The sequence below is a fragment of the Lithobates pipiens genome, unplaced genomic scaffold (assembly GCF_037356315.1).
Source record: "Lithobates pipiens isolate NorthernLeopardFrog02 unplaced genomic scaffold, aLitPip1_a1.2 Scaffold_22, whole genome shotgun sequence".
Lineage (NCBI taxonomy): Eukaryota > Metazoa > Chordata > Amphibia > Anura > Ranidae > Lithobates > Lithobates pipiens.
The window spans coordinates 283,854,977-283,872,272 of NW_027507784.1; the positions used below are offsets into that span (position 1 = coordinate 283,854,977).

The 17,296-nt window shown below is 44.3% G+C and overlaps 1 protein-coding gene across 2 annotated transcripts in view; it reads right to left on the reverse strand.

Moving 5' to 3' along the window:
- Positions 1–17,296, reverse strand: part of INTS1 (integrator complex subunit 1) — a 226,165-nt gene that overhangs the window by 94,177 nt on the left and 114,692 nt on the right. For both annotated transcript variants that reach the window (XM_077449122.1, XM_077449121.1), the window contains 3 exons: positions 14,524–14,778; positions 6,057–6,216; positions 5,696–5,836 (listed from right to left, as the gene is read on the reverse strand). In XM_077449122.1, coding sequence (XP_077305248.1) covers positions 5,696–5,836; positions 6,057–6,216; positions 14,524–14,778 — 556 coding nt within the window. The remainder of the gene's footprint in view (positions 1–5,695; positions 5,837–6,056; positions 6,217–14,523; positions 14,779–17,296) is intronic.

Consider the following 17,296-nt stretch of genomic DNA (forward strand, 5'->3'; position numbering starts at 1 on the left):
TACGTGGACGCCACCCCATCTCTTCACACATGGAGATGTAGGCCTTCCACGTACGATGATAAATCTTCAGAGAAGATGACTTCCGTGCCCTCAACATAGTGGATATTACCGAATCCAACAGACCTCGGTCCCTTAGCACCTGGCTTTCAACAGCCATGACGGTAAAGCAGGATGAAGTATTGGACCTTGCGACAGAAGGTCTTCTCGCATCGGCAGTCGCCAAGGAACATCCGCCACCATTCGAACTATGTCGGCGTACCACAGACACCGAGGCCAATCTGGGGCAATCAGAATTACCGGAATCCCCTCGGCCTGCACTCTGCGAAGCAGACGTAGTAGAAGCTTGAGTGGGGGAAAGGCATAAATCAGTCAATAATGCCCCCATGGAGCCACCAACGCGTGGCACGTCCGCCTAGGGATCCTTGGCTGCAGCCTCCAGTGCTGCAGCCAAGCTCCTTGTCCCTCCTTGATGGTTGACATACGCCACCGCCATGACGTTGTCCAACTGGATCCTGACCAGACGCCCCTGCAGCCTCTGTGACCATGTGGAGAGCCACCGCCTGATTGCCCGTAGTTCCAGCGCGTTGATCGGCAGGCGGGATGTTTCCTGGGTCCACCGACCCTGAGTTGACTGTACGTTCCCAAACTTCCCCCCAACAGGTCAGGCTGGCATCCATTGTGATCACCATCCAATGAAGAGGAAGGAACGACTTCCCGGACAGACGAGCCAGTGACCTCAGCCACCAGAGCAGGGAGTCCCTGACTAGCTGGCTCACTCGAATTTGACAATCCAGGTACAACAGAGATTTGTCCCAACTTGACAGGATCTCCTTTTGCAAGACTCAAGTGTGGAATTGAGCATACGGTACTGCCTCAAAAGTGGCTACCATGAGACCCAGGACTCACATGCAAAAATGCAGCGGCGGCCAACTGTGGGACACCAACAACTTCACCGCAGCTTGAAGAGCCTGCAGCTTGTCCGAAGGTAGAAAGACTCTTACCTCCGAGGAGTCCAGAAGCAGGCCCAGGTACTCCAGGCGTTGAGTCGGCACCAACACCGACTTATGTAGGTTCAGAACCCAACCAAACTCCCAAAGAGTTTGCATGGTGATTGCCACATCCTCCCTTAATTCTGAGGCGGAAGCTGCTCTCAGAAGGAGGCCGTCCAGGTAACCCAGGATTGCGATCCCTCGCTGCCTTAGCAAAGCCAAAATTGGGGCTAGCATCTTGGTGAAGACCCTCGGTGCCGACGCCAGGCCAAAAGGGAGAGTTACAAATTTGTTGTGTCCGTCCCCGACCGCAAATTGGAGAAACCTCTGATGCTTGATGCATATGGGGACATCAAAGTGTGTGTAAAGCGCACAGTTCTGGAAGAAAACAAGCACCCAGCTCTAGAGCCAAAACTACCTGAGGCTACTAGAAAATGGCTGCCGGCCGCCTCAGTAAATACGTCTGAGGGCGCCAAGAAAATGGCCACCGAACTACTAGAAAATGGCTTAAAGGCAAAAAACTGGCTGTGGCTACAAAAAAACTGGATTTTTAAAACAGATTACCTGTAAAATCCTTTTCTTTGATGTACATCAGGGGACACAGTGCCATAGTACTTATTATGTGGGTTATAGGGCCACTGATAGGTGATGGACACTGGCAAGCCCTAAGGCAAGAACTGTACTCCCTATATAACCCCTCCCACTACTGGGAGTCCTCAGTTTTGTAGCCAAGCAAAACAAGTGTATACCAAGAAGGGAGGGACCTCTGTGTCCCCTGATGTACATCAAAGAAAAGGATTTTACAGGAAAGCTGTTTTAAAAATACTGCTTTCTTTTCATACATCAGGGGACACAGAGCCATAGTAGTTACTATGTGGGATGTCCCATAGCAATGGCAACTGAAGGGAGGGAGACACAACGAAAAAGTAAGGCAAAAGGAGGCCATAGGACTCATACTGCAGCCTGCATTACACTGCGCCGAAAGGCAATATCCTCATGACCTTTAACATCGATTTGATCAAATCTGGTAAATGTATGAACTTAAGACCAAGTTGCGGCCTTACAGATCTGAGTCATAGAGGCCTGATGATGCACCACCCAAGAGGCACTAATCGTCCTGGTTGAGTGTGCTTTAACATGGAGGAATTTTCTTCTTTAAGCCGTAACCTTGAACAATCACTTGACAAAACAATTTGGAAATAGTAGATTTTGAGGCTGCCTGTCCCTTTTTGGACCTTCTGGCAGTACAAAGAAAACATCTGTTTTGCGAACCCGAACGGTCGCCATTAAAGACTCTTCACTCTTACTACATCAAGGGAATGTAGTGCCTTCTCTTCCATAGATTGAGGCTCTGGGAAGAAAGAAGGAAGAATAATATCTTGGTTTAAATGAAAACCTGTCACCGCTTTTGGTAGGAATTCAGGATGAGGACGCAAAACCACCTTATCCTTATGCATAATCAAATATGGCTCTTTAAAAGACAGAGCCGCTAGTTTCCGATACTCTTCTAGCAGAAGAAATGGCAAACAAAAAGATTATCTTTCTTGTCAAAAGAACCAAGGGAATTTCCCATAAAGGCTCAAAAGGCTGATTCTGCAAAGCCGATAAAATCAAATTTAAATCCCAAGGATTCAGAGGTGCCTTGATAGGGGGATTAACCCATGTTACCAACTGAATAAAGCTACACACCAGAGAGTGGGAAGCAAGAGGCTGTTGAAAAAACACTGACAAGGCTGAGATCTGACCCTTGATAGTACTCAAGGCCAGCGTCATTTCTAATCCCATTTGCAGCTACCTATGACATACTTCCTGGGGTGCCAACCCCTGGATCCACACCAAGAAACATATGCCTTCCAGACTCTATAGTAAATGATTCTGGAAGCCGGCTTCCTGGCATTATTCAAAGTAGAAACTACTAAAGGAGATAACCCACGATCCTTTAGAATGTGGGTTTCAATAGCCAAACCAAGGGACTCCTACTGCCATCTTTATGATCTCAGAAAACCAAGATCTTCTGGGCCACCAGAATCACCTCCTTTCATTCCTGCTTGATGCTGCGGAGAAGACGCGGAAGTAACAGAACTGGAGGAAACGCATAGATCAGTGAAAACTGATCCCATGGGAAGACTAATGCGTCTGTTCTGCATGCTAGCAGATCCCTCGTTCTCGACACAAAGTTGTTGACTATGCTTCCTTGATGGGCTTAAAAAGTTCCAAATCCTCCAATAGCTAATTGAGACACCCCAATTGGCACTTTCTAGACGAATACTCTTCTAATATGGAGCACAAAACCCTTCACTTTCACTCAAAGGTCGGTCCTGGGAGGGGACCTCTCCTAACAAGGATCCTCTCACGAGCCCCTACATACATGGCGCAACCTGTGGAGACTGAGGAGGTGATCCCTCGGAGCTCCATCTCCTCTGCCCCCCCCCTTTTTTTCTTTCCCTCCTCCTTGATCCTTTTTTTCCTCCCCTTCCCCTCTTTTCCTGCCTTTTACCCCTGCCCCCCACTTCCTCCGTCACCCCCCCCCCCCCATTCTGCTCTTGCCCCACCTGCCCGGACGATGCCATCTCACATACACATCTTCATTTATGCATTAGCCCTGGTGGTTGACCGTTACCCCTACTTTCTACACCAAACTAAATGGCCAAGACAACCCCAACCCCCCCCCCACCCACACACACACACACACACACACACTCAACCTCACCCCACTTTAAGGAGCCAACCCTTACTTACTAAGATATAGACAGATATATACAGGTAAACCAAGAATTACCTCTACAATAAGCCCACACCTCATAGACTGTGATGAGGATGACTGCCCTGTTTATATCTACTTGCAGACCCCTGGTGACTGTGGGGATTCTTGAAATTTTGGTTATTTTATCTTTTTCGCCATGTTCTTAAAAGTAAGGTTACACCAATTCTGTATACGTTTGTGATGTCCAATCACCTTCTGTTTGTATAAAAATTGTGTATTAATACTTTATTCTTAATAAAAACTTCATGTGGAAAAAAAAAAAAAAAGTAATTCACATGCACATTCTGTAGGGGCTCTGGATTAGGGATGTCAAACTACAGATTACTTCCCTTAAAGATATGTGCATTTAACACATTTAATGGCTGTTATTTACCTATGAAATCCTCCCTTGTGCAGATATCCAAAATCCCTGAGTCTGTTGCTGAGCCTCACCACCTTAGATAAGGTGTCATCAGACTAAGAGCTGTCACCTAAGTCAGGGGTCCCCAACTACCGGGCCGTGGCCGCTCTGTGGCCAGCATGAAAGGGCCGGGAGAGGCAGGCATGAGAGAGAGGCAGCAGGGCGGTATGAGAGCCGGGTGGATGAGAGAAGCAAGCAGGCGGATGAAAGAAGTGAGCAGGCAGGCAAGCAGAGATGACATCTCTCTCCAGCCCGCCCCGTATCACCACTCTTCCACCCTCACAGTTGGTGTTCTGTTAGCCTCTTCAATGTCGGAGGTGCGGCGGGGAGCAGAAAGATGACATCTCTCACCGCCTGCCCACATCACCACTCTCCTGCCTTCACTCAGAACCCATCACTGCACAGAGGCCTGCCTCTGTGCTAAATGAACCAGTGCTGCAACCAATGCAGTGACAATTCACATCTGGTGGCACTGGCAGGGAGCTTGGCAAGCGACAATCCACATCTGGTGGCACTGGCAGGCAGCAAGGCAAGTGACAATCCACATCTGGTGGCACTGGCAGGCAGCGTGGAAAGTGACGTGGCAGGTGACAATCCGCATCTGGTGGCAGGCGACGTGGCAAGTGACAATCCACATCTGGTGGCAGGCGATCTGGCAAGTGACAATCCACATCTGGTGGCAGACAATGTGGCAAGTGACAATCCGCATCTAGTAGCAGGGAACATGGCAAGTAACAATTCCCATCTGGTGGCAGGCAATGTGACACGTTTGGGGGCTCCCACTGATTCTGAATTATGGCTTAGAGTTGAACTATTTAATTTATTACTACAATGTAATAATAGAAATAATGTGCTTCAATCCCCCTGATATATCAACCATGGTGTAGGGATGACTGAGCACTAACGCCAGCCATTGTCCTGACAAATTGCAGTAAAACAAAAAATGCACCCACAGCACAATCAATTGTCTTTTACATAGCTGGTCCCCGATGCCAAAAAGGTTGGGGACCGCTGACTTAAGTGACTCGCTATACCATTACCCTTCACTACTCTTACAACAGCTACATTAAAGTTTATGTAGAGAGGGGAGGGGTGGGGGTGCTTGGGCAGCACAAACTGTAATTAGCCAGTCCCAGAAGAGGAGAGCAAAGAAACCAAGTTAGAGCAAAAGACAAACCTATTGAAGCTATAGGAAAGGCAAAGAGGGAGATTAGGGCTGCGGGTTGAAACAGAGGTACAGGTCAGAGGGAGATGGGCATGGGTTTCTGAGTCATATGGTGAATGGTGCTGCCTGAAAAGAAGAAAGCCAAACCAAGAGAGCAGTAGGCAGAAGTACTTGACTGAAGAATGAGGCTTGAGCAAAGTTGTACACTGTACACAGCTCTCTGGGTCCAGGTAGCTGTGCAAACAACGTTCAGCTTAGAACAGAAGATGAAGATCCTATCCTTACTTTTTCTACAAAGATACTTTTCTTCACATATAACAGGCAGATGAATAATTGCAACTTGACACAATCACAGTACAGATATTACAATTGCTCACCCTTGCTGATGAGCTCAGGTTCCACGTTGCATTTATCCCCAGATTTCAGAGTTGTAATAATGGCACATAGAGTGGAATTGATCACATCTGGCTCCTGCCGGAAGGCCAAAGCTTCTGCCAAGTGCAAAAACCCACTACGTACTGTGGAAGAAAAATTACACAAAAAGATGTCAGTATCTAGAAAACATTCCATTCCTTATTACTCTGAATACAGTGACAATCAAGGAAAGGAATATATTACAATGTGCGCTCAATAAAGACCAGGAACACTTCAACCAATTAGTAAATACCCAACCACAGTTTCGCTACTATTAAACTTTATCTTGCAGACAGCTCTAAACAATGTTAAAGACTGCCTTACCGTCACTGATCCGATGCTTTGATGAGTACTGTGCAGCAAAGGATTTGAGTTGTGCTTGCAGTGGACCTTCCTCAACACCTGGGTTGTCCAGCCACTGCAACATCTGCATAAGCACTTTGAAGAAGAGTGATGAAAAAGCAGTATCCTGAGGTACACAACGCTGTAGACAGAACAGAAAAGTATAATTCTTTATTAGAGGCTGCTTCGCAAGCAAGCATAAGATCTCATGTTTTTTGCAAACAGATTTTTTTTCTTTATGCCCCCTAGTGGATAACAATATTAATGCAGTTCAAGATTTGTGCAGATTCCTTTGATCTGGGTTAACACGTGATGTGATTCGCACCGCATGTGTAGATCACATGCGATGTCTGTGCGATGCAACATCACCCTTACAAACTGTATGGCTGAAATCACATTCGCACCAAAATGGCGCAGGACCCTTTTTCGATCCGCATTGGAATCCTGCACCGTTTCACTGTTTGCACTACGATTTGTAAACCGATCTGGGGGTGTCATTATCTTTACATCGACACCTGAAGCGGGTCGCGTCTGTGAACCAGCAGTGATCCAGGAACCCACACAGGAAACACGCTGGTTCCCACATCGCACAAGGTTGAACCCAGCCTCAGTTTAGTACATCACTGTACCATTAAAATATTTTGTTATGTCTGTTTGATATGTGCAAATACCTGTTGATACTGCAGGAAATCCAGTACTGTCCTCTGTCCTATACTCTCTACAGTCTTATCACAAACAAAGAGCACGATAAACTATGACTGGGGGGTTGTAGAGGAATGCAAAGTCTTGCATGGCACATTGCATTTTGTATTAAGACCCCTTTCACACTGGAGCAGTTTCCAGGTGCCAGTGTTAAAAATAGCGCCTGCAAAACTCTCTAAAACAGCTGCTCCATTCACTCCAGTGTGAAAGCCCTCACTCTGGCAGGGCATCAGAAAAAGTCCTACCAGCAGCTTCTTTGGAGCGGTGAACTTGCCGCTCCTCCACTGCTGCTTCCTATTGAAATCAAAGGGGCAGCTCTGCGATACTGGCAGAGTTTTATGCAATACTTCACACCTCTCTTGTGCCAAATATCAATATCAATCAACTAATTTTCAGAAAAATTATTTAGTACAGATTATGTGACTTTTGTGCAAAATGCTGGGCTTTGATATTTTCCAACATTTTGCACACTTAACTATAAATAACCTTCAACTTGAACAAATATTTAGCACAGGCCTCAAAAATTCCACTCGCCTGCTCACAATTTGCGAGTGGAATTTAATGCAGGGCGAGTGAGGAGTGGGGTGGACCAGGCTGACCGTTTCTTGGCTGAAGTGATTAGCCAGGAAACTGTCAGCCAGAGGACACAGCAAAGCGTGTGGCAGGACCGGACTGCCCTGGCGACGCTTTGAGCTAAGGTGTGGCGGCAGCACTCCCCTCGCTCTCATCTCTACACCACGTGCTGAACACAGACCCAGCCAGCTCCGGGGATGTCCCGCTGTGTGTGTAATCCATCCAGGGGAGTCCAGGTGAGTCTCTATTGATGGGCCACAGTCAAGCTGCATTGATGGGTCACAGTCAAGCTGCATTGATGGGTCACAGTCAAGCTGCATTGATGGGTCACAGTCAAGCTGCATTGATGGGTCACAGTCAAGCTGCATTGATGGGGCACAGTGAGGCTGCAGGCACAGAGAGGCTACGTTCACGGGTACAGAGAAGCTGCGAGCACAGGCACAGTGAGGCTGCGGGACACAGTCGGGTGCGTTTACAAGCATAGAGAGGCTGCGGGCACAGTGAGGCTGCGGGCACAGTGAGGCTGCGTTAATGGGCAATGAGGCCGCAACACATCTTGTTACACCCACAGGAATCTTGCATTTCACACTTACTGTTAACAGTAAACTGAGCTTATATAGTGAAATTCAGTAGTTAAAAATACATCTGCCTGTTTAGATGTTGAATTTTAAAAGTAGCGGCAAGCCTGCTGATCTCACAGGTTTGCTATTGTGACAGAACACTGCTGCTTTGAAAAATCAACATCAAAACATGTACGCTGATAAGGCAGAACTGATGGACACCGATAGGCAGCAGTGATGGGCACTGATAGGTGGCAATAATGGGCACTGATCGTCACTGGTTGGTTACACTGATAGGCAGCACTGCTGGGTGGCCCTGATTGGCACCACTGGTGGGCATTGATCGGTGACATTGGTGGGCACTGTGGGCACTGGCAGGGGGGACTGGTGGGCACAGAGAGGCAGAATTGCCTCTTACACTTCGAGACTGATGTTCCTTGCACACAAGCCGGTGATCACCTTTTTTTCCAGTGTGAGGAGAAAAAAAAAAAAAAAAAAGATTACCGAGCTTTTGTTTACATCATGTGATCAGCTGTCATTGGCTGACGTGGTAAGGGGTCGGCCCCTTACATGGTAAGGGGTCGGCCCCTTACTTGGATCACCCAAGTCTCAGTGACTTGTGATCACAGCGCGCAAATGGTGAGGCCGTCATATGACGGGCTCATGGAAATTCTGGCCCATTACCTGGTAAGGGATCAGCCCCTTACTGTGACCACCTGAGTCTAAGTGAATCGTGATCACACCGCGCAAATATGCGGCCACCTGGAAATTCAGGTCCGCGCTGTGGCCATCATTCGGCTATAGCGCGGACGCAAAGAGGTTAATGGCTGTGTGTTGAGTTATTTTGAGGGGACAGCAAATTTACATGGTTACACAGGCTATACCAGCACTGCTTTACATTGTAGCAAAGTGTAATTTCTTCAGTGTTGTCACATGAAAAAATATAATAAAATACTTACAAAAATGTGAGGGGTGTACTCATTTTTGTGAGATACTGTACACGTTTCACATTGAAAAAAAGTGCAAAATGAAAGAAAAAAAATATTTCCTTTGTAAATAATCTTTCAATGCTTTTTACCATTTCTGACAGCTAAAGTGTAAAAAAAAAAAATGATGCGGTAGGTACTAGCAATTAATAACAAGTACTAAAAAAAAAAAAAGTATTGGTACTCGTAAAAAAAAATGGTGTTGGTGCATACCTACTAGAAATCCCTAAAAAAGTGTAATATTTACAAAATCAACAGATGAAAATTAAGGAGAAATATGCCTGAAAAATGAAAAGCAACTTCGCCAGCACATCCAACAGCTGGAAAGCTGCAATATAAGTTGACTTTGGTACTTGGCTAGATACATTAATAAAAAACAAAAGACAAGAGGAATAACCACATTCTAAACAGTATGAAGAAAAAAAAAATCAATATACTGTATAAATAATCGCATGACCTTTCATAGTACACTCTCCCTCACCATAACAATATTAAAAACCTGATATACTTGTGGAAAAAGAAAAACCTGACAATTGTCAATATTCTCCTGGGAGATCCTATTCTATGGATAACAATGCTAATAAAATATACCAAAAAAATGTCCTTATACATAGTCAAGGGGTTAAAGTGTGCTGAGCCCAGACAAGAGGTTCAATCATACCCTCTCTGAATAGAAAACACCAATACTATTTGCACATGCATTAGCCACAAAAGTGAATAAATCAAATAAACATTGGTCTCTCCTAAAGCTGGATATATAGAGCATCTAATCAGAATTTTACTGAATGGCAGACGGTAAAACCATTCATACATGACAACTGAATCAGCCAGCATAGAGTGGATTTAATGGCTGATGAATGCAATATGCTGAATACAACCTCTCACTCTCAGATATTAGATAATCCTTAACCACTTCAGCCCCGGACCATTTTGCTGGTCAAAGACCAGACCACTTTTTGCGATTCAGCACTGCGTCGCTTTAACTGACAATTGCGCGGTCGTGCGACGTGGCTCCCAAACAAAATTGACGTCCTTTTTTTCCCACAAATAGAGCTTTCTTTTGGTGGTATTTGATCATCCCTACGGTTTTTATTTTTTGCGCTATAAACAAAAATAGAATGACAATTTTGAAAAAAACACATTATTTTTTACTTTTTGTTATAATAAATATCCCCCAAAATATATAAAAAAAACATTTTTTTCCCTCAGTTTAGGCCGATATGTACTATTCTACATATTTTTGGTAAAAAAAAAAAAAAATCGCAATAAGCGAATATTGATTGGTTTGCGCAAAAGTTATAGCATTTACAAAATAGGGGATAGTTTTATGGCATTTTTATTAAGAATTTTTTTTTTTACTAGTAATGGCGGCAATCAGTGATTTTATTGTGACTACGACATTATGGCGGACACATCGGACATTTTTGACACATTTTTGGGACCATTGTCATTTATACAGCAATCACTGCTATATAAATGCAGTGATTCCTGTGTAAATGACACTAGCAGGGGTTAACAAGTGGGTGGCAGTGTAGGGGTTAAGTGTTCCTAGGGGTGTGTTACTAACTGTTGGGAGCTGGGCTTTAATTTAGTGAACACTGATCTCTGCTCTAATCACCATGGAGCAGAGATCAGCGTCACTAGTTGCTAGGCAGAACAGGGAGATGCTGTTTACAATGGTATTTCCTCGTTCAGCCACCCCGTGAGACGATCGCGGGACCCGCAACCGGAATCACAGGGGTCCCGACCAGCACGCGAGCGCGCCGGCGTGCTCACGATGGCAGGGCGGCAAATTTAAAGGGACATACAGGTACGCCCATTTGCCTGCCCATGCCATTCTGCCTATGTACATCAGCGTGCGTTGGTCGGGAAACGGTTAATAAGCAGCTAAACATTGGATACCCATATGTATATGTAATATTCCATCATGTAAAACACTTTGGGGTTCATTTACAAAAACTGCATATAGGAGCAATATATAGCTTATTTACAAAGTGTATACTTTGTATACACTGGAGGGCAGCAAGGTGTTTGAAGCAGAACCACAGCCAAAAACAACTTAAAAAAGGAAGAGCCCATTATAAGAGCAAATAACAAAAACTGATTTTGCTGCAATAGTCAGCTTCAATACAGAGATTTCCCTCACTGTACTTTTGTCTGCCACGAGATGTCCTTAGTTTGATGGTATTTATCATTTAACAAACTCCCTCAGGCTCAGGTTGTCCTGGACACATACCAAGCTTGTGACTGGACAGTGAAAGGAGAAGCAGCACAGTGTTGAGCTTTTCTCTCCATCACACTCTCTCTTCCTATCAGCAGGTTTCTTGTCAGCACATGAACTGATTGGCTTCTTGTGCTGTTTCTGCATCTCACATGCCAACTTTGCTATACAGGAAGTACTCATATCAGGTCATATTCAGGTATTGACACTGCATATATTTAAAAAATACATTTTTATTAATGATTACACTAAAACGTGTGTCTTTTATATCTGCTTTAAAGTGGTATCAAACCCAAAACCAAAAATGTAAGATATTACAGTTTAGCAATCATAAAATGTGGTAGCTGCATTAGTTTTCTTCTTGGCTTTTTCCCCTCGGTTTTTACCTGGTAAACTAGCCATTAACACACCTCCTGTATTCAGGGTCATCTTTAATATTGATTGGGCCCTGGGCAAAATATTTCTTGGGGCCCTGGCAGTGCTGGGGGGAGGGGAGGGTGTGATCAATGGCAATACTGATTTTTTTTTTTACCGACTACCAATATAAAGAGGAGTTTCAACACTGGCCATCAATGTAATAGGGGTTTACACTGACCACTAATGTAATAGAAGCATTCACAGTAACCACCAATGTAAGGACGGATTTACACTGACCACCAATATAAGGGGCACATTCACACTGGCCACTAGTGTGAATGAAAGTATTCTACACCAAGCACCAATGTAATGATAAGATCTACACTGACCACCAATGTAACTGAGACATTTAGACTGCGTTCTCATTTGTGTGTGTTGGAAACGCAAACGCATGCAAAATTGCTTTTCTGGCACCACAGAAACATGCTGCCCTTTAGCAGATACACAGCAATGCCATCAATTGTTAATGACACCATCACACATCTGCTGAGAGTGTGATTTTGAAAAAGAGTTAGGGACTTTCTTCTGCATTTCTAGTGCATAGAGCAGCCCATTGAAATGAATGGGCTGCCCTACACGCTACCTACATCTTTATCCACCCTGTCAGTACACCTTTGCATCCTTAAACCCCTGCTAACCTCTGCACCCCAAACCTCCCCCATCGTCCCCACTCCAACCCTCCACCCCTTTAACTCTACCTGCCTCCTCTGCTCATCTTTGGTCCCACCTTCCTTACCTCCATACATCCCTTCCTTGCTCACCTGTGCATTCCAAACTGTAATTCCTTCTCTGCCTACCTCTGCACACCCCACACTACCCTCCCAACAATTTGCTTGCCTTTGCAGAACAGGCAAATGTTAGGCTTAATGACCACAGTTGTAGGCAGGACTTTCAAGCATGCCCCTTTACCTCCCCAGTGGGCGGCATTCAGTATAGGTTATGGTGGATTTGACCTCGGAGGTGATGATATACATATGAATGCTGCCACTATTTACATATTAATGGAGGTTATTTACATGTAAACACAGGGTCTGCAGGTGAGTAATAAGTACACAACAATAGGGCAGAGCTGGGCAGCATTAGTAGCAGCACTTCACACTGAGATATTGGGACACAGCACAGGACTAAAAGAAGGGAATTTAAACCTTAAGTATGAGGCAGCTGCTTTGGGCCCCACAACAATGACAGGGCCCAGGGCAGCTGCCCCTTTTGCCCTGCCTTAGAGATGGCCCTGCCTGTATTACCATGACCCTACTCTGGATGAAGCAGCACAGCAGCATTGTCAGTCTGGAGAGGGAGGGGGCAAGTTAGATGTACTAGCAGATTTGGATACACCAACAATCTGTAGGCAAGCTCCAGCTAAAGTCTGGTATACACAGACCGAAAATCCTTTGATGTGTGTACAGCTGTTTCAACAGAAGCTGGTCTAATGACAGGCTTCTGTCAAATGGTCATGCTGGAAAACTAATGGCTGAAAACACTAATCAGTTTATTTTGGGGGGGGGGGGGGGGGGGAGTGTTCCCTTATCAGAATACAATGTCGGATTGGGAAAGATCCCTGCATCAACATTTCTTGTGCTGAAGTGAGATCTGCCAGTTTTTTTTATTTTTTTGTTTAACCCATGTCAGTGGCAAATTGTTTATCTCGACACTGTTAACGAATACATGTGTAAATTAAAAACAACAGATCTAATGGCTGAATTACCAGTTGAAAACAAGGGCAAGAAAAGCCTAAAAAAGCTAATGCAGCCATCACATTCAAGAATTAGTAAACTGCGATATAATTAATGTTTGCTTTTGGGTTTAATATCACTTTAACCAGTTCCCAACCGGCGCACGACGATGTACGTCAGCAGAATGGCACATGCAGGCAAACTGGCGTACAGGTGTAAATGTATCCCCGCGGACTTGATCGCCGTGGGGATACATGCGATCGTCTCAAGGGGAGGCTGAACGGGGAGATGCCAATGTAAACAGCATCTCCCCATTCTGCCTAGCAACAGGTGACACTGATCTCTGCTCCCTGTGATTGTAGCAGAGATCAGTGTTCACTAGCACACAGCCCAGCCCCCCCACAGTTAGTAGCACGCCCCTAGGACACACTTAACCCCTACACTGCCACCCCCTGGTTAACCCCTTCACTGCCAGTGTCATTTACACAGGAATCCGTGCATTTGTATAGCACTGATTGCTGCATAAATGACAATGGTCCCAAAAATGTCCGATGTGTCCCCCATAATGTTGCAGTCACAATAAACATCGCTGATCGCCGCCATTACTAGTAAAAAAAATAAATTACTAATAAAAATTAGATAAAAACTATCCCCTATTTTGTAAACGCTATCAATTTTGCGCAAACCAATCAATAATCGCTTATTGCGATTTTTTTACCAAAAATATGTAGAAGAATACGTATCAGCCTAAACTGAGGAAAAAAAATTATGTTTTTTTTATATATTTTTGGGGGATATTTATTATAGCAAAAAAGTAAAAAATAATGTGTTTTTTTTCAAAATTGTCGCTATTTTTTTGTTTATAGCACAAAAAATAAAAACCACAGAGGTGATCAAATACCACCAAAAGAAATCTCTATTTGTGGAGAAAAAAAAAGGACGTCAAATTTGTTTGGGAGCCACGTCGCACGACCACGCAATTGTCCATTAAAGCGACGCAGTGCTGAATCACAAAAAGTGGTCTGGTCTTAACCTAGCAAAATGGTCCGGTCTGAAAGTGGTTAAGCTGTTTACCATATATGAATAAACAATTTGGCATAATCCCCATGTGCAGACCACTGTTGTTCTCTGATTTGATGGGCGTGGTAAACCCAGGCACCAAAGATTGCTAGAAGGTGGATGGGTCCAAGGAGGCAGTGATACAATGCAGTATGAATGTATTGATTACAAAAGGTTGGAGGTGTAAAGTGAGAAAGGCTTAAAGAAATATAACAACATTTTTCAAAATGTCAAACATTTTTTTGCTGACGTTCTTACCTGGTACTGATAGAGCTGTCTCATGAGTGGGCAAGATATGAAATGGTTCCTGTGCATAGCCAACACCAGAGCTCCGCTGTGAGGTGAGCTAAGTAGAGCTGCAATTGCCTGGAGTAGCCGCACTGCAATTCCAGTCAACTGAGTGTTTCCCTGTCGGATGCGAGCCAACTCATGGCCCAGTGCTTGCTGTAAGGCTAAAGATATTGGTCTCGGGTTTGTGTTCTGCCATCGCGGGTCTGGATTTAATGGGAATAACTGGAAGAGAACAGACCATCAAGATTCCAGCATTACAGTGGAAAAAAATATAGTATTTTAATGTATCTGACAAATGGTTATTCTGAAAATGCAACATAAAGGAATACCCTGTCTTGTAGTAAGAGTTACCACCTGTGTGTTGAGAATTTAAGAACTGATTACATGGATGGATGTCATCAAACTATAATGATTTTTAATCAATTGTATTTTGCCTTTTATGAATGTTAATGGTATATAAAAAGATTTTATTTGTCTTGGTCTCTGATGGAGATATTTCCAATCCTGACAGGTGGTAGGAGAAAACCTCCATGATAGGGACAGCAGTTTAAATTTGTCAGAGCCTCTATAATCCCTCATTACGCTATCCAAAATGAAGCTAAAAGACCGTACATATAACCATTCGCATCAATGTCCACAATCTAAGTCTCTTCCACACTAAAGCACAGAAAAGGGGCAATTTTGGAAGGCAGCTGATTAACTAGCCAAAACATAGTAGATCCAGAAAACTCAAGCATACATGGGAAGATAATGCAAACTCTTTTAAATGTGAGCTGTAGCTCCAAATTTAAGCTGTCCATGAACTTGGTCCACTCACAAAAAAAATAGAATTTTTCCTACAGTTTACCTGTAAAATCACTTTCTTGGAGTACATCACTGGACACAGAGCAGCTATAGTAATTACTATCTGGGTTATATGCCACCTATAGGTGAATGGACACTGGCACACCCAAAAAACAGAAAGTCCCCCCTCTATAAAACCCCTACTATACAAGAAGTACCTCAGTTTTGTAGCAAGCAATTCCCAAAAGAGGGGAGGGGCCTCTGTGTCCCGTGATGTACGCCAAGAAAAGTATTTTACCGGTAAGATGTAGTAAAAATCCTATTTTTTTTATCATACATCATGGGACACAGAGCAGCTATAGAAATTACGATCTGGGATGTCCCAAAGCAATGCCCCGGAGGGGAGAGGGATACCCTCATAGAAGCTGCCACCAAAGAAGGACCTACTCTGCTATTTGTAATACGCTGAGGCCAAAGGCAGTATCTTTTACGTGACTGACATCGACCTGGTAAAAACCCTGTAGATGTATAGACAACGTTTTTTGCCATTTAAAACATAGGCATCATTGATAAACTGGCAGATCCACTGCTAAATATTTGACCTGGGTGCCGCCTACCCTTCCTGCTCTTCAGTCAGCACATCAGGATTCCTGACTTGTGCCGACAACTCAAGTACCCTGAGCGTCTGAACTACCTCTAGAGTAGGTAGCAATCTTTCTCCTGCCGACTGTGGATTAGGAGAAAAATAAAAGGCAAGACACTGTCCCGATTCAAGTGAAAAAACTAGAAACCACTTTAGGCAATAAAAATGGATGAGGACACAACATCATCTTATAATGTGAGACCAAGAATGGCTCCTTGCATGAAAGGGCCAACTCTGACACTCCACTTCGTGCAGTGATAGCAACCTAAGAAACCACCTTCTGAGATAAAAGGACCAACAGAATCCCCCAATTGGTTCTAAAAGTGGCCTCTGCAAGGACAGTCAAGATCAATTCAAGTTCCAATGACACAAGAATGGCCTGACAGGCAGGACTGTCCAAGTTGCATGCTGTATGAGGTATAAAACAAGGAGTGAGAAACAACTGCCCCTGGAAAAAAAATAGACAAAGATGAATTCTGACCCTTAACGGTACCTAAGGCCAAACTCCTTTCTTCTACCGATTGGAGAAAGAGAAAGAAAAAGAAAAAGAAAATCTCCCACCCACATATTTCTGCGGGTGCCATGAACGAAAGAGAAAATAGGATTTTTGTACTCACCGTAAAATTCTTTTCTCTGAAGTTCATTGACGGACACAGCTCCAGTAATCTTTCAGGAGAGGACTAGGCAGAACATGTAATACATGTGAAAAAAACAACAGAACTTTACAGTTCCTCCCAGGGGGCGGTCCCTCTGGTAATAACCCCTCAGCCTGATTCCTGAAGCTCAGTACATCAACAAGCAGTATAACGTAAACCAATAGGAGGGGAGGGTGCTGTGTCCGTCAATGAACGTCAGAGAAAAGGATTTTACGGTGAGTACAAAAATCCTATTTTCTCTTTCGTTCATTGATGGACACAGCTCCAGTAATCTTGACCGTAGGGACGTCCCCAAGCAGTCATTACGAGGGGTGGGAACAGCAATATAACTTCACCCACAACCATCGTTGCTCCCTAACAGGGGAGTCACCATCTTAACTAACTTCATCAGAACTTGTGGTCAACAAATGCAACAGTGCATTAATACTCAAAATGAACTGTTTTTTTAACAGAAGAAAGAGTGCAGAATTGCAACATTACACGCTTGCAAAACTTTGCGGCCAAAGCAGGCATCAGATGATGCGCTTACATCCACTTTGTAGAATTTTGTAAAAGTGTAAACTGCCTTACACACTTGAGCAACGGACACTTGGTGTCAGAAAGCCCAAAAAGGTTCCAACTGCCCTGGTGGAATGGGCCATGACAGGAAAGGGGGGCA